Source organism: Thalassophryne amazonica, chromosome 20 (genome assembly GCF_902500255.1).
Source record: "Thalassophryne amazonica chromosome 20, fThaAma1.1, whole genome shotgun sequence".
NCBI classification, from domain to species: domain Eukaryota; kingdom Metazoa; phylum Chordata; class Actinopteri; order Batrachoidiformes; family Batrachoididae; genus Thalassophryne; species Thalassophryne amazonica.
Window position 1 is genome coordinate 66,115,932 of NC_047122.1, and position 18,394 is coordinate 66,134,325.

Below are 18,394 nucleotides of genomic sequence, written 5' to 3' on the forward strand. Positions count from 1 at the left end.
AGCACCAGCTGCCCTTTCCCCTCAGTGGGACCTCCTAAGGGCTACCCAGTGTAAAGATTATACTTTTAAATAAATATATTAGATGATAACCCCTTTGGATGCTTGGATGAGGAATGCGTTCGTTCGGATTAATGTCCTGGTGTGATAAAGAGACTGAGAGGAAACCAGTTAAACCAGAGTCACAAGGGACAACCCAAGAGGGTTAGATCTACCACGACAAGAGGATGTACCAGTTTGTGTTGTCTGTTGTTGGCATGTGCGCAGTGGTTACGGTACTGTGCAACTTTATCAAATAATAAAGGAATCAACTGCAGTGGCCATATTCTGCTGTGCACACCATCTCTAGGAGCATTTGTCATTCAGTACTGGTGTACACTTTGACTAAAAGTCTTGAACATTGACTTCTAAAGGTCTGGACTATGGACATTACATGCTGGGAAACATCTAACCAAGTTATGGTTCATAACTGGAAAATGCTATGATTGTGTTGCATCACTGTTTCCTTATTTTAGTAAACTTTTGCTAGCTTGGCATTAAGAGCGATGTCAAGGCACTTGTGTTGCACCTAACATTAGCAAAAATGGTAAATGGACTGCATTTATATAGTGCTTTTCCATCTGCAACAAATGCTCAAAGCACTTTACAAATAATGCCTCAGATTCACCCCGATGTGAGGGCGCTCACTACACGCCGGGAGCAATAGGGGATTAAGGATCTTGCCTAAGGGTCCTTAGTAATTTTCCAGTCAGGCTGGGATTTGAACTGAGGATCTTCTGGTCTCAAACCCAATGTCTTAACCACTAGACCATCACCTCCCCTCCACTCAGCAAGAGTTGGGTGCCTGGATTGTGAGCAAGAGGATTTATCATGTGCTTTAAAAAAAAACATACATACTTGTAGCGGCTGAGGACCTGCGCGAGGGGAGCACTTTGAAGCAGTGATTCACTTGCGTCACATAACGTGATGTTAAAAGGCTAATTAATGTTAGCAAGAAAAGTTGCTTGTGTCACATAATGCTAACAGGCTAACATTACATGAGTGCCTCCAGTATGAGAAACGGGATTTATAATGTACTTATTGGACTTCAGCTAATTTTACATGTTGCCTGAAAACGTGACAATCTAACTATGTGTGGTTTTTGGATTTTATATACCATATTTTCCATCTCATTTATTTTTCATTCATTTGTTATTTTTTTCTAATTAGACATTGTGCATCTACTATTTTTCGGGTGCTTCCCTCTCAGCCCTTTAAACATCCTTGGGAGGACCTCTTTGAACTGATGTCCCATAAGAAAGTACTTATATCACAGATATATATAATCTTGTTCTTTCAATCAATCATCCAGTCAATAAAATTATCTGTAATTGGAAACAAGAGTTGGGTCTGGAGTTCAGGGACGGTTTCTGGGATAAGGCCGTTGATAGAATCTGTACGTCATCATCTTTGTGCAAGACTTTCCGTTATTCAGTTTAAAGTAGTACACAGGTTTCACTTACCAAAGTCCAAATTATCCAAAATTTATCCCAATGTTTAAGATCTGTGTAGATGTAACTCCTCCCACTATGATTTAAGTCTTGTGTTTTTTTTCTTTGCCCCAAACTTCAGTCATAATAGATTTCGTACTTTGATATTATATCTCACATTCTTGGTGTCAGGCTGGAGCTTTGTCTGCTGATTGCTGTTTTTGGAGGTCCTGGAGTCCCCACTGTGTCCGTTACTAACTCGCAGTTGGATGTAACTGCCTTCACCTCAATGCTAGAATGTCACAGAATATTATTATCCTGGAAAACTTCAAGTCCATCTATTTTTTATGCTTAAAAGATTTCATTTTTTTCTTAAAAGCTGAAAAAAAAATTTAATTTAGTCTTAGAGGGAGGGCTGATGAGTTTCTGAAAGTGTGGCAACATTGTATTTTTTTTTATCTAAATTCTGTTGTCAAAGCTAGTTTTTTCCAACTTCGCCTTTTGGCTAAAATAAAGCACTTTCTCAGTAGACGTGATCTTGAGACGCCATTCATGCTTTCATCAGCTCCAGACTTGATTATTGTAATGCACTTTATTCGGGCATTAATCAGTCGTCTCTTGCACGTCTCCAGTTGGTGCAGAATGCTGCTGCTCGTCTTTTGACAAACACTTTTAGACGTGAGCATATTACACCCGTCCTGTACTCACTCCACTGGCTTCCAGTTCGTTTTAGAATTGATTTTAAAATTTTAATGTTTGTTTTTAAAGCTATTTATGGCCTTGCACCTCCCTACTTGTCTGAAATTTTAACTTTGCGCACCTACAGTAGGACATTAAGGGCGTCTGGCCAGCTTTACTTAGATGTTCCAAGGTTAAGATATAAACACTGTAGCTGGCCCCAGACTGTGGAATGAGCTACCTCTTGAGTTACGTACTATTCCTGACCTAGCACTTTTTAAATCTAAGTTAAAGACTTATTTATTTAAACTGGCTTTTAACACTTAGTGGGGAGGTGACATGTTCTGTTATTTTTATGTTCTTTTTTTATGTGTTGTTTTAAAATTTTATTTTATATGTGTTTTATTTTGTGTTTTTAATGTTTAATGTAAAGCGCTTTATAAATAAATGTTGATTGATTGATTGATCTTAGATCCTTGAAAAATATTGGACCTGACTGAAATGATCGCCGTGGGGGTGTGTTTTTATTATTATTGCTGTTATTTATTTTAATTATTTTCATGGAGGGCCTATGGTTGGTATATTGTTGTTGGGCAGTTATGAAGGTTTGGGTTGTGGCACATTTATGCATTTTGTTTGTACTTCATGTCTGCACTTTGTTAGTGATGAGCAGGTTTCTTGTCTTTTGATTAAAAAATTATAAATAAATGTTTTTAAAAAATGCCTTGAAGAGAAAAAAATATATATATATAAATCACAGTAGAGTATAAGGCGCACCCCCTCCTGTGTTATCAGCTTTTTAATTTGGCACTTTTATGCATTATTGTGCATGTATTTTTATTACTGGCATTTATTCTTTTATTATTGGAGTTTATTTTGTCCAGTGCTTTGATTCTTGGGAAAATTCTATATAAACAGTCCTTATAGTTACTATTATTAGTAACAAAGAAATTTTCTGTATGTAAGTCACACTGGAGTATAAGTCGCAGGGCCTCCCAAACTCGTAAAAAAATAAATAAATAAAAACGCCACCTCTACTCTGGAAAATACGGTGTGTGTGTGTGTGTGTGTGTGTGTGTGTGTGTGTGTGTGTGTGTGTGTGTGTGTGTGTGTGTGTGTGTGTGTGTAAACTCAAAATAAAATAAAAAACAAATTGTCGTGTTTTCAGACATGTAAAATTAACCGAAGAAGTCCAGGGAAACGGTGAAAAACAGGAGAAGAAGCAGGGACAACAAAACAAATGTGCAGATAAAGGAAGGTAGAAAGCAAGAAAAAGTGACATGTGGAAATAATTGTTTTTGGTTGTTTTCTGTCTGATGCAGCTGAATGAGATGCTGCAGGAGGCGTGTCACTGCTGATCCAGCAGGGTATGTTTTGGTGTAGAAACTGACCTTTTTTCTTTTTTTTGCCACACGTCTAATCAGTGCAAGTCTGCAGTGGGCACATCATTTTCTGTCATTTTTATGAAAATTGTTGGCACGGATACAAAAATAAGCTCTTTTCAAAACACAAACCATTTCTGACTCAGGTTTTGTTCAGGTATTTGACCATCATCAGTACTTCTAATTGCACAAGCCTTTTTTTTTTCCTCATTACAGTAGCAATACCAGGAAAATGAAGATAATTATGTGAGTGGCACCAGAATCTCTTGTTCCAGAAGCTGTTACCTGCGATCACCTCCCCACTCTGCTGATTAACTCCATTTATAGCCATCTGAAGACAGCAGCTATGTGTTTCATCTGCAGCCTGCAAATTGAAAGATGTGATTATGCACACCAGATGCACGATTAAATCATCTGCACTCCACACCAGTCTGCTGCTAAACGGCCGCACAACACTCTAAGTGCACATCAAACCGGGCAGTTTCCATCTGCCAAATGAGATTAAGATTGAGATTAAAATGTTGCATTTATTTGTTCATTGCTGCATTATTTTTGTTTTTAAAGTTTTCCCATCTGTCATGGAACTGAATGATTTTATATGGATGATAACTACATCAGTCACGTTGTGGTTTTGGCAGCCAAATGCTATATCATCATGTCCATAAGTATTGGGACATCAGTCATTTTTGTGAATTTTGCGTCTGACATTTGAGACATTTGAGACTGCTTTCTACCCGCCTTCATCTGACAGAAAACACACATGACTACAAATAAAGAAAACAGCGGACGAAAGGAGATGGAGAAACAATTAAAGAAGCATTTTAGAGAACGATAATTAGAGAAGGAAAAGAACGAGGGAGACGGCGGTGGAAAAACATTTAAACGGTGCATGAGAATTTGCATTTATCAGTTTCATCTCATGGACAAAGTGAGGATGCAGCACTCCAGAGAGAAAAAAAAATACACAAACAAACACAAACACATTATTATTTCAGTGTCAGAGAACCAAGTCCAAAGTCACTTCTTACTCAGACTGCACGGAGACATTCAAGAGTACGTCGTAAACACAGTGTTTTACACGCAAAATGACATTAACATCAATCCCTGATGTGATAAAAAGATTTAAAAATAGAAAGTCTAAATTATACAGTGCCAGAGAACTTCACACTGGAGTGATGTCACTGGAACAAAACCAGGCAAATTTATTTCTCAAAATGATTCTTTAGGAGTGTTTATATTGAATCAACTCCCCCCGCCCCCCCAAAAAAACAAAGTTAACCCCTTAAGCTCTAGAGCCTATTTCAACAAACTCACATACCCACACACTGTGATTCATTTCTCAGCTTGTACAAGGTCAAAAATGTAAAAAAAAAAAAAAAGCTAAAAGCTAAAAGACAGGTCCTAGGGGATGTTGTGGATGCAAAAAAAAATTTAAAGTAAATAATACTTGGTAGGAGTAAATGAGTTTTTTTTTTTTTTCAAAAAAAATTAATTCCGATTTATGTCTTTATTTGCTTGGCGTTTCAGCTGTAGTTAGTTGATAAGTGATTGAAGTGGATACTTTTGTAGAGGAGACATCGCTTGACATTTTGATGTATAATAAGTGTATGTTGGTGTCAGCATTGGTTAGTTATGAGTGTTCAAATATTCCAAAACAGGGCAAGTCCCCAAATTTGGGGACTCTAGGGTTTAAGAGGTTAAAAATGAAGTCAACGTCGAGTGACTGATTTCTTTAATAACCGTGAAACACAATTGCGGATGCATCAATGTGGAGGCGAGCACACGGAGCATTTCCTTGACAGGCAGGAATCCACTTTACTTTTAAGACTTTGGTTTTTTTCCCCCCAAAGCTTTACCTTTAAATATCGGCATCGAGCTGCTGATGGAGGAAGCGTTGAGGTTTGAGAGGATGAGGGCGCTATGATGGATTACTCAAACCACAGACATTATTACAGCTAATGACTCACCTCAAGTGGCCATTACCCGCCTACAATCCGTCTCCCTTGGTTGAGGTTTTGCTTCGGTTGGGGAGCTGAACCCTCTGGGGGAGGAACAGAGATGCATGGAGGAGGGGTTTGGTGGGGGGTTAAGTGTGTGTAATGCATACTGGAATTGTGCTGGAAGTACTTATTGCCTAATGGGTTTTATTTATTTTATCAGCAAGATGTCACAGGATTAAACAGTGTCAAGCAGGACTGGTGAACAGGGACGTCCTGGTGGAGTCCAACACAGAGAATGGAGACACACCTCCTAGTTTGGTTGCAGGTATAGTATAGAAGAAAGATTCCACAATGTAAAAGCTGATCATTTTGGACTGATGTGGGGGGAAGAAAATGACAAAAAGTCAAAATTATGATGTAGTACAAATGCAACTACCTTTTGACATTCAAAAAAGACTTTTAATCCCTTTGAAAAAGTTGATTTTTTTTCTATATATATTTTACCTGGTCGCGGGGAGGGTGCTGACCCTGGTGAAGAACACGGAGGGCTCCACGTCCACGCGGACTCCCAGAGACAGATCCCTGTAGTAGCCCTCCACTTTACCGACTCCTCCCGAGTACTTGACGCTCAGCACGGCTTCCAAAGACTGAAAAAATGCAAAGGAAGGAACAAATTTAAATCCAAGTGCTTTCAGAGAACGAATGAAGTCCACAAGTTCATCAAGGCCCCAAAACACTTACCTACGAAGGTTAAAAATATTTTATGTTCACCTCAAATTTTGATTCTCAATGGTCCTTGCCAGACTTGCCATTTTGCTCACATTGATAACAATAAGTTACCTTTTGGATTCATCCAGCTAATGGGGTGATTCCACAGAGGACTGTTCCTGCCCGTTTAATCCCGACGAGCAAATCAGAGCATGTTTTGAAGCATTATAGTAACATCTTCATCTATCGTTGTCAATCTTGAACAAACTTGGTATACGTACTAGTCATGCCCATCATCAGCACCAGATTTGAAATCAGGATACGATTTTGTTGAACAATTCAAAAAATATGATCCCAATTCTAAAACTCATGAACAGCACATGGTAGTTTCTGGGTATGTATAGTCATAAGACCTTCAGTCCTTTTTGAACTGCTTTAAATGGGGTATTCGAATGACTAAACGACTTCGGCTTGATTTTTGTCTGTTTTTGCTCCATCGGGGTAAAAATCTGAAGTAGAAGCAGCTCTGAAAAACATTTGTTGGGTTTTTGCTCAAAGTTGAACAGCTCGATCATGTCTAGCCGAGGGCACAAGGGTAGAGGAGGCAATCCGGCAGCTGCTAGTACATGGAGGAGTGAGCCAATTCATCCCATTTTTCCACTTTGTTGGTTGGTAGTGGAACAAACAAACCAACATAAAGGAAAAAACTAAACTATAACATCTCTCAAAGGCAATAAATACTGCGCTCTGCTGCTGCGTTACAAGGTTACATCTGTATGAGTGGCAACGTGTGATTGGGGTCAGAAGTCAGAGTAAGCATGATGCATTGTCCTCAGGCAGTAACACGTCTGTTTTTGGGATCAAAAGTCACTACGGCAAAATAATGAAGTCACCACAGCAGAGTTACCGGGGGGGAATGACGCTGAGAAAGGCTGATGGCTGAAGATGAACGGCATCTTAAACCAGACGATTCAGAACCGACGTGTGTCCTGGACAGAGGAGTGTTGGTAAGAGGGACACGCTGGCCACGTTCCACTATCAGAGGAAAAACAGAGTACTGGTCTTCCTCTGTGGAGGAGGTGAACGGGACAACCAGCCAAGCGGGTGAAGGATGGGGAAATTAAAAGTGGCATTTTATGGTGAAGGAGCACTAGCTGACTCAGGCAATGGGCCGAAGCGGGGTAGATGGAGCATCCGAGGTCCCGCTTTTCTTTTTCTGTAGTATACATCATCTCTCCACAAATTGCTGATAGAGGTGCTGGCTGTGCCTTTCCAGAACAAATTTTACTGATCCTTTGATTACGTTTAGTTTTTATCCCCTCTGTCTGAGCGGAGAGCCAAAGCAGAACCATCTGAATACTGTTGGTGAGATTTCTAGTTCACTGCAATCCAATGACAAGACCACAGGACACTGAATACACACAGAGACGAAAACATGAGACACGAGACCACCAACCATCGGACCTCCATTCTATCACTAAAAATCAGACACATGATGTTTCACGTCGATCGTACATGTAAGTATATTCACATATTTTACTCCAGTACTTCATTCATAAATATTCACAGCTCACCAAAGTGGTTTCTGACTGTATCATACTGACAGATTCAGGCTGCATAAATGTAGAACAACTGATCCACAGAATTCTCATGTTCAAAATACAAACAGATCTGCCACAATGGAACTTTAAATACAGCATGTAAATTCAAATCCTGATATGCAGGTTTTTTTCTTTTCAGGTTTCTTTATCATTTAAACTTTGAGATTAAAATCTCAGCGTTTTTTTTTTCTTTCAAGAGGCCTGGTCAAGGCAGCATAAAAACTGTTATTGTAGTAAGTCGACCTCTCATCACTCATCTTCAACTGCTTATCCAGGATCAGATCCGGTGACAGCAGCTCCAGTTCCCTTTCAGGGCCACTTTAACCACCTCTGACTAGAGCACTGGTGTCCAACATATCAATCAATCAATCAATTTTATTTATTTATTTATATAGCACCAAATCACAACAAACAGTTGCCCCAAGGCGCTATATATTGTAAGGCAAGGCCATACAATAATTACGTAAAAACCCCAATGGTCAAAACGACCCCCTGTGAGCAAGCACTTGGCGACAGTGGGAAGGAAAAACTCCCTTTTAACAGGAAGAAACCTCCAGCAGAACCAGGCTCTGGGAGGGGCAGTCTTCTGCTGGGACTGGTTGGGGCTGAGGGAGAGAACCAGGAAAAAGACATGCTGTGGAGGGGAGCAGAGATCAATCACTAATGATTAAATGCAGAGTGGTGCATACAGAGCAAAAAGAAAAAGAAAGAGTGCATCATGGGAACCCCCCAGCAGTCTAAGTCTATAGCAGCATAACTAAGGGATGGTTCAGGGTCACCTGATCCAGCCCTAACTATAAGCTTTAGCAAAAAGGAAAGTTTTAAGCCTAATCTTAAAAGTAGAGAGGGTGTCTGTCTCCCTGATCTGAATTGGGAGCTGGTTCCACAGGAGAGGAGCCTGAAAGCTGAAGGCTCTGCCTCCCATTCTACTCTTACAAACCCTAGGAACTACAAGTAAGCCTGCAGTCTGAGAGCGAAGCGCTCTATTGGGGTGATATGGTACTATGAGGTCCCTAAGATAAGATGGGACCTGATTATTCAAAACCTTATAAGTAAGAAGAAGAATTTTAAATTCTATTCTAGAATTAACAGGAAGCCAATGAAGAGAGGCCAATATGGGTAAGATATGCTCTCTCCTTCTAGTCCCCGTTAGTACTCTAGCTGCAGCATTTTGAATTAACTGAAGGCTTTTCAGGGAACTTTTAGGACAACCTGATAATAATGAATTACAACAGTCCAGCCTAGAGGAAATAAATGCATGAATTAGTTTTTTCAGCATCACTCTGAGACAAGACCTTTCTAATTTTAGAGATATTGCGTAAATGCAAAAAAGCAGTCCTACATATTTGTTTAATATGCGCTTTGAATGACATATCCTGATCAAAAATGACTCCAAGATTTCTCACAGTATTACTAGAGGTCAGGGTAATGCCATCCAGAGTAAGGATCTGGTTAGACACCATGTTTCTAAGATTTGTGGGGCCAAGTATAATAACTTCAGTTTTATCTGAGTTTAAAAGCAGGAAATTAGAGGTCATCCATGTCTTTATGTCTGTAAGACAATCCTGCAGTTTAGCTAATTGGTGTGTGTCCTCTGGCTTCATGGATAGATAAAGCTGGGTATCATCTGCGTAACAATGAAAATTTAAGCAATGCCGTCTAATAATACTGCCTAAGGGAAGCATGTATAAAGTGAATAAAATTGGTCCTAGCACAGAACCTTGTGGAACTCCATAATTAACCTTAGTCTGTGAAGAAGATTCCCCATTTACATGAACAAATTGTAATCTATTAGATAAATATGATTCAAACCACCGCAGCGCAGTGCCTTTAATACCTATGGCATGCTCTAAACTCTGTAATAAAATTTTATGGTCAACAGTATCAAAAGCAGCACTGAGGTCTAACAGAACAAGCACAGAGATGAGTCCACTGTCTGAGGCCATAAGAAGATCATTTGTAACCTTCACTAATGCTGTTTCTGTACTATGATGAATTCTAAAACCTGACTGAAACTCTTCAAATAGACCATTCCTCTGCAGATGATCAGTTAGCTGTTTTACAACTACCCTTTCAAGAATTTTTGAGAGAAAAGGAAGGTTGGAGATTGGCCTATAATTAGCTAAGATAGCTGGGTCAAGTGATGGCTTTTTAAGTAATGGTTTAATTACTGCCACCTTAAAAGCCTGTGGTACATAGCCAACTAATAAAGATAGATTGATCATATTTAAGATGGAAGCATTAAATAATGGTAGGGTTTCCTTGAGCAGCCTGGTAGGAATGGGGTCTAATAAACATGTTGATGGTTTGGATGAAGTAACTAATGAAAATAACTCAGACAGAACAATCTGAGAGAAAGAGTCTAACCAAATACCGGCATCAGTGAAAGTAGCCACAGATAACGATACGTCTTTGGGATGGTTATGAGTAATTTTTTCTCTAATAGTTATTTTATTAGCAAAGAAAGTCATGAAGTCATTACTAGTTAAAGTTAAAGGAATACTCAGCTCAATAGAGCTCTGACTCTTTGTCAGCCTGGCTACAGTGCTGAAAAGAAACCTGGGGTTGTTCTTATTTTCTTCAATTAGTGATGAGTAGTAAGATGTCCTAGCTTTACAGAGGGCTTTTTTTATAGAGCAACAGACTCTTTTTCCAGGCTAAGTGAAGATCTTCTAAATTAGTGAGACGCCATTTCCTCTCCAACTTACGGGTTATCTGCTTTAAGCTGCGAGTTTGTGAGTTATACCACGGAGTCAGGCACTTCTGATTTAAAGCTCTCTTTTTCAGAGGAGCTACAGCATCCAAAGTTGTCTTCAATGAGGATGTAAAACTATTGACGAGATACTCTATCTCACTTACAGAGTTTAGGTAGCTACTCTGCACTGTGTTGGTATATGGCATTAGAGAACATAAAGAAGGAATCATATCCTTAAACCTAGTTACAGCGCTTTCTGAAAGACTTCTAGTGTAATGAAACTTATTCCCCACTGCTGGGTGTAGTCAACCAGAGTAAATGTAAATGTTATTAAGAAATGATCAGACAGAAGGGAGTTTTCAGGGAATACTGTTAAGTCTTCAATTTCCATACCATAAGTCAGAACAAGATCTAAGATATGATTAAAGTGGTGGGTGGACTCATTTACATTTTGAGCAAAGCCAATTGAGTCTAATAATAGATTAAATGCAGTGTTGAGGCAGTCATTCTCAGCATCTGTGTGGATGTTAAAATCGCCCACTATAATTATCTTATCTGAGCTAAGCACTAAGTCAGACAAAAGGTCTGAAAATTCAGAGAGAAACTCACAGTAAAGACCAGGTGGACGATAGATAATAACAAATAAAACTGGTTTTTAGGACTTCCAATTTGGATGGACAAGACTAAGAGTCAAGCTTTCCAATGTATTAAAGCTCTGTCTGGGTTTTTGATTAATTAATAAGCTGGAATGGAAGATTGCTGCTAATCCTCCGCCTCGGCCCGTGCTACGAGCATTCTGGCAGTTAGTGTGACTCGGGGGTGTTGACTCATTTAAACTAACATATTCATCCTGCTGTAACCAGGTTTCTGTAAGGCAGAATAAATCAATATCAATCAATCAATCAACTTTTTTCTTGTATAGCGCCAAATCACAACAAACAGTTGCCCCAAGGCGCTCCACATTGCAAGGCAAGGCCATACAATAATTATGAAACACAGTCTACGTCTAAAGCAACATAACCAAGGGATGGTCCAGGGTCACCCGATCCAGCCCTAACTATAAGCCTTAGCGAAAAGGAAAGTTTTAAGCCTAATCTTAAAAGTAGAGAGGGTATCTGTCTCCCTGATCTGAATTGGGAGCTGGTTCCACAGGAGAGGAGCCTGAAAGCTGAAGGCTCTGCCTCCCATTCTACTCTTACAAACCCTAGGAACTACAAGTAAGCCCGCAGTCTGAGAGCGAAGCGCTCTAATGGGGTAATATGGTACTATGAGGTCCCTAAGATAAGATGGGACCTGATTATTCAAAACCTTATAAGTAAGAAGAAGAATTTTAAATTCTATTCTAGCATTAACAGGAAGCCAATGAAGGGAGGCCAACACGGGTGAGATATGCTCTCTCCTGCTAGTCCCCGTCAGTACTCTAGCTGCAGCATTCTGAACCAACTGAAGGCTTTTTAGGGAACTTTTAGGACAACCTGATAATAATGAATTACAATAGTCCAGCCTAGAGGAAACAAATGCATGAATTAGTTTTTCAGCACCACTCTGAGACAAGACCTTTCTGATTTTAGAGATATTGCGTAAATGCAAAAAGGCAGTCCTACATATTTGTTTAATATGCGCTTTGAATGACATATCCTGATCAAAAATAACTCCAAGATTTCTCACAGTATTACTAGAGATCAGGGAAATGCCATCCAGAGTAACGATCTGGTTAGACACCATGCTTCTAAGATTTGTGGGGCCAAGTACAATAACTTCAGTTTTATCTGAGTTTAAAAGCAGGAAATTAGAGGTCATCCATGTCTTTATGTCTGTAAGACAATCCTGCAGTTTAGCTAATTGGTGCGTATCCTCTGGCTTCATGGATAGATAAAGCTGGGTATCATCTGCGTAACAATGAAAATTTAAGCAATACCGTCTAATAATACTGCCCAAGGGAAGCATGTATAAAGTGAATAAAATTGGTCCTAGCACAGAACCTTGTGGAACTCCATAATTAACTTTAGTCTGTGAAGAAGATTCCCCATTTACATGAACAAACTGTAATCTATTAGACAAATATGATTCAAACCACCGCAGCGCAATGCCTTTAATACCTATGACATGCTCTAATCTCTGTAATAAAATTTTATGGTCAACAGTATCAAAAGCAGCACTGAGGTCCAACAGAACAAGCACAGAGATAAGTCCACTGTCCGAAGCCATAAGAAGATCATTTGTAACCTTCACTAATGCTGTTTCTGTACTATGATGAATTCTAAAACCTGACTGAAACTCTTCAAATAGACCATTCCTCTGCAGGTGATCAGTTAGCTGTTTTACAACTACCCTCTCAAGAATCTTTGAGAGAAAAGGAAGGTTGGAGATTGGCCTATAATTAGCTAAGATAGCTGGGTCAAGTGATGGCTTTTTAAGTAATGGTTTAATTACTGCCACCTTAAAGGCCTGTGGTACATAACCAACTAACAAAGATAGATTGATCATATTTAAGATTGAAGCATTAAATAATGGTAGGACTTCCTTGAGCAGTCTGGCAGGAATGGGGTCTAATAAGCATGTTGATGGTTTGGATGAAGTAACTAATGAAAATAACTCAGACAGAACAATCGGAGAGAAAGAGTCTAACCAAATACCGGCATCACTGAAAGCAGCCAAAGATAACGATACATCTTTGGGATGGTTATGAGTAATTTTTTCTCTAATAGTCAAAATTTTGTTAGCAAAGAAAGTCATGAAGTCATTACTAGTTAAAGTTAATGGAATACTCAGCTCAATAGAGCTCTGACTCTTTGTCAGCCTGGCTACAGTGCTGAAAAGAAACCTGGGGTTGTTCTTATTTTCTTCAATTAGTGATGAGTAGAAAGATGTCCTAGCTTCACGAAGGGCTTTCTTATAGAGCAACAAACTCTTTTTCCAGGCTAAGTGAAGATCTTCTAAATTAGTGAGACGCCATTTCCTCTCCAACTTACGGGTTATCTGCTTTAAGCTACGAGTTTGTGAGTTATACCACGGAGTCAGACACTTCTGATTTAAAGCTCTCTTTTTCAGAGGAGCTACAGCATCCAAAGTTGTCTTCAATGAGGATGTAAAACTATTGACAAGATACTCTAACTCCCTTACAGAGTTTAGGTAGCTACTCTGCTCTGTGTTGGTATATGACATTAGAGAACATAAAGAAGGAATCATATCCTTAAACCTAGTTACAGCGCTTTCTGAAAGACTTCTAGTGTAATGAAACTTATTCCCCACTGCAGGGTAGTCCATCAGGGTAAATGTAAATGTTATTAAGAAATGATCAGACAAAAGGGAGTTTTCAGGGAATACTGTTAAGTCTTCTATTTCCATACCATAAGTCAGAACAAGATCTAAAATATGATTAAAGTGGTGGGTGGACTCATTTACTTTTTGAGCAAAGCCGATAGAGTCTAATAATAGATTAAATGCAGTGTTGAGGCTGTCATTCTCAGCATCTGTGTGGATGTTAAAATCGCCCACTATAATTATCTTATCTGAGCTAAGCACTAAGTCAGACAAAAGGTCTGAAAATTCACAGAGAAACTCACAGTAACGACCAGGTGGACGATAGATAATAACAAATAAAACTGGTTTTTGGGACTTCCAATTTGGATGGACAAGACTAAGATACAAGCTTTCAAATGAATTAAAGCTCTGTCTAGGTTTTTGATTAATTAATAAGCTGGAATGGAAGATTGCTGCTAATCCTCCGCCCCGGCCCGTGCTACGAGCATTCTGACAGTTAGTGTGACTCGGGGGTGTTGACTCATTTAAACTAACATATTCATCCTGCTGTAACCAAGTTTCTGTTAGGCAGAATAAATCAATACGTTGATCAATTATTATATCATTTACCAACAGGGACTTAGAAGAAAGAGACCTAATGTTTAATAGACCACATTTAACTGTTTTAGTCTGTGGTGCAATTGAAGGTGCTATATTATTTTTTCTTTTTGAATTTTTATGCTTAAATAGATTTTTGCTAGTTATTGGTGGTCTGGGAGCAGGCACCGTCTCTACGGGGATGGGGTAATAGGGGGATGGCAGGGGGAGAGAAGCTGCAGAGAGGTGTATAAGACCACAGCTCTGCCTCCTGGTCCCAACGCTAGACAGTCACAGTTTGGAGGATCCCAAAAAATTGGCCAGATTTCTAGAAATGAGAGCTGCTCCCTCTAAAGTGGGATGGATGCCGTCTCTCCTAACAAGACCAGGTTTTCCCCAGAAGCTTTGCCAATTATCAATGAAGCCCACCTCATTTTTTGGACACCACTCAGACAGCCAGCAATTCAAGGAGAACATGCGGCTAAACATGTCACTCCCAGTCTGATTGGGGAGGGGCCCAGAGAAAACAACAGAGTCCGACATTGTTTTTGCAAAGTTACACACCGATTCAATGTTAATTTTAGTGACCTCCGATTGGCGTAACCGAGTGTCATTACTGCCGACGTGAATTACAATCTTACCAAATTTACGCTTAGCCTTAGCCAGCAATTTCAAATGTCCTTCGATGTCGCCTGCTCTGGCCCCCGGAAGACAATTGACAATGGTTGCTGGTGTCGCTAACTTCACATTTCTCAAAACAGAGTCGCCAATAACCAGAGTTTGATCCTCGGCGAGTGTATCGTCGAGTGGGGAAAAACGGTTAGAGATGTGAACGGGTTGACGGTGTACACGGGGCTTCTGTTTAGGGCTACGCTTCCTCCTCACAGTCACCCAGTCAGCCTGCCTTCCCGACTGCACGGGGTCTGCCAGGGGGGAACTAACGGCGGCTAAGCTACCTTGGTCCGCACCGACTACAGGGGCCTGGCTAGCTGTAGAATTTTCCACGGTGCGGAGCCGAGCCTCCAATTCGCCCAGCCTGGCCTCCAAAGCTACGAATAAGCTGCACTTATTACATGTACCGTTACTGCTAAAAGAGGCCGAGGAATAACTAAACATTTCACACCCAGAGCAGAAAAGTACGGGAGAGACAGGAGAAGCCGCCATGCTAAAACGGCTAAGAGCTAGTAGCTACGCTAAGCTAGCGGATTCCCAAACAGGGAATCCGACACTAGACAGGCTGTGGAGCAGCACAGGTAACGCACGACAACAGTGCTAAAATAAAATAAAAATCCACTAGACAGGCTGTGGAGCAGCACAGGTAACGCACAACAACAGTGCTAAAAAATAAAATAAAATAAAAATAAAAATCCACTGGACAGGCTGTGGAGCAGCACAGGCAACGCACGACAACAGTGCTAAAACAAAATAAAAATCCACTAGACAGGCTGTGGAGCAGCACAGGTAACGCACGACAACAGTGCTAAAATAAAATAAAAATCCACTAGACAGGCTGTGGAGCAGCACAGGTAACGCACAACAACAGTGCTAAAAAATAAAATAAAATAAAAATAAAAATCCACTGGACAGGCTGTGGAGCAGCACAGGTAACGCACAACAACAGTGCTAAAAAATAAAATAAAATAAAAATAAAAATCCACTGGACAGGCTGTGGAGCAGCACAGGCAACGCACGACAACAGTGCTAAAACAAAATAAAAATCCACTAGACAGGCTGTGGAGCAGCACAGGTAACGCACGACAACAGTGCTAAAACAAAATAGAAATCCACTAGACAGGCTGTGGAGCAGCACAGGTAACGCACAACAACAGTGCTAAAACAAAATAAAAATCCACTAGACAGGCTGTGGAGCAGCACAGGTAACGCACAACAACAGTGCTAAAACAAAATAAAAATCCACTAGACAGGCTGTGGAGCAGCACAGGTAACGCACGACAACAGTGCTAAAACAAAATAAAAATCCACTAGACAGGCTGTGGAGCAGCACAGGTAACGCACAACAACAGTGCTAAAACAAAATAAAAATCCACTGGACAGGCTGTGGAGCAGCACAGGTAACGCACAACAACAGTGCTAAAAAATAAAATAAAATAAAAATAAAAATCCACTGGACAGGCTGTGGAGCAGCACAGGCAACGCACGACAACAGTGCTAAAACAAAATAAAAATCCACTAGACAGGCTGTGGAGCAGCACAGGTAACGCACGACAACAGCGCTAAATAAAAATCCACTGGACAGGCTGTGGAGCAGCACAGGCAACGCACGACAACAGCGCCCAAAAAAAATAAAATAAAAATCAAAATCCACTGGACAGGCTGTGGAGCAGCACAGGTAACGCACGACAACAGTGGTAAAAAATAAAATAAAAATCCACTGGACAGGCTGTGGAGCAGCACAGGTAACGCACGACAACAGTGCTAAAAAATAAAATAAAAATCCACTGGACAGGCTGTGGAGCAGCACAGGTAACGCACGACAACAGTGCTAAAAAAAAAATAAATAAATAAATAAATAAAATAAAATAATAAAATAAAAATCCACTGGACAGGCTGCGGAGCAGCACAGGTAACACACGACAACAGTGGTAAAAAATAAAATAAAAATCCACTAGACAGGCTGTGGAGCAGCACAGGTAACACACGACAACAGTGCCAAAAAAAATAAAATCAAAATCAAAATCCACTGGACAGGCTGTGGAGCAGCACAGGCAACGCACGACAACAGTGCTAAAACAAAATAAAAATCCACTAGACAGGCTGTGGAGCAGCACAGGTAACGCACGACAACAGTGCTAAAATAAAATAAAAATCCACTAGACAGGCTGTGGAGCAGCACAGGTAACGCACAACAACAGTGCTAAAAAATAAAATAAAATAAAAATAAAAATCCACTGGACAGGCTGTGGAGCAGCACAGGTAACGCACAACAACAGTGCTAAAAAATAAAATAAAATAAAAATCCACTGGACAGGCTGTGGAGCAGCACAGGCAACGCACGACAACAGTGCTAAAACAAAATAAAAATCCACTAGACAGGCTGTGGAGCAGCACAGGTAACGCACGACAACAGCGCTAAATAAAAATCCACTGGACAGGCTGTGGAGCAGCACAGGTAACGCACGACAACAGCGCCCAAAAAAATAAAATCAAAATCAAAATCCACTGGACAGGCTGTGGAGCAGCACAGGTAACGCACGACAACAGTGCTAAAAAAAAAAAAAATAAATAAATAAATAAAAAAATAAAATAAATAAATAAATAAATAAAATAAAAATCCACTGGACAGGCTGCGGAGCAGCACAGGTAACACACGACAACAGTGGTAAAAAATAAAATAAAAATCCACTGTACAGGCTGTGGAGCAGCACAGGTAACACACGACAACAGTGCAAAAAACAAAACAAAAATCCACTGAACAGGCTGTGGAGCAGCACAGGTAACACACGACAACAGTGGTAAAAAATAAAATAAAAATCCACTGGACAGGCTGTGGAACAGCACAGGTAACGCACGACAACAGTGCTAAAAAATAAAATAAAAATCCACTGAACAGGCTGTGGAGCAGCACAGGTAACAAACGACAACAGTGGTAAAAAATAAAATAAAAATCCACTGTACAGGCTGTGGAGCAGCACAGGTAACACACGACAACAGTGCAAAAAACAAAACAAAAATCCACTGAACAGGCTGTGGAGCAGCACAGGTAACACACGACAACAGTGGTAAAAATAAAATAAAAATCCACTGGACAGGCTGTGGAACAGCACAGGTAACGCACGACAACAGTGCTAAAAAATAAAATAAAAATCCACTGAACAGGCTGTGGAGCAGCACAGGTAACACACGACAACAGTGGTAAAAAATAAAATAAAAATCCACTGGACAGGCTGTGGAGCAGCACAGGCAACGCACGACAACAGTGCTAAAAATAAAATAAAAATCCACTGGACAGGCTGTGGAGCAGCACAGGTAACGCACGACAACAGTGCTAAAATAAAATAAAAATCCACTAGGCAGGCTGTGGAGCAGCACGACAACAGTGCTAAAAAATAAAATAAAAATAAAA

The 18,394-nt window shown here is 40.1% G+C and overlaps 1 protein-coding gene across 1 annotated transcript in view; it reads right to left on the reverse strand.

Annotated features, from left to right (window-relative positions):
• The window catches only part of trappc9 (trafficking protein particle complex 9), a 417,688-nt gene that overhangs the window by 183,508 nt on the left and 215,786 nt on the right, over positions 1–18,394 (reverse strand). The window contains 1 exon segment of the mRNA XM_034160137.1: positions 5,971–6,113. Within this exon segment, the coding sequence (XP_034016028.1) occupies positions 5,971–6,113 (143 nt within the window).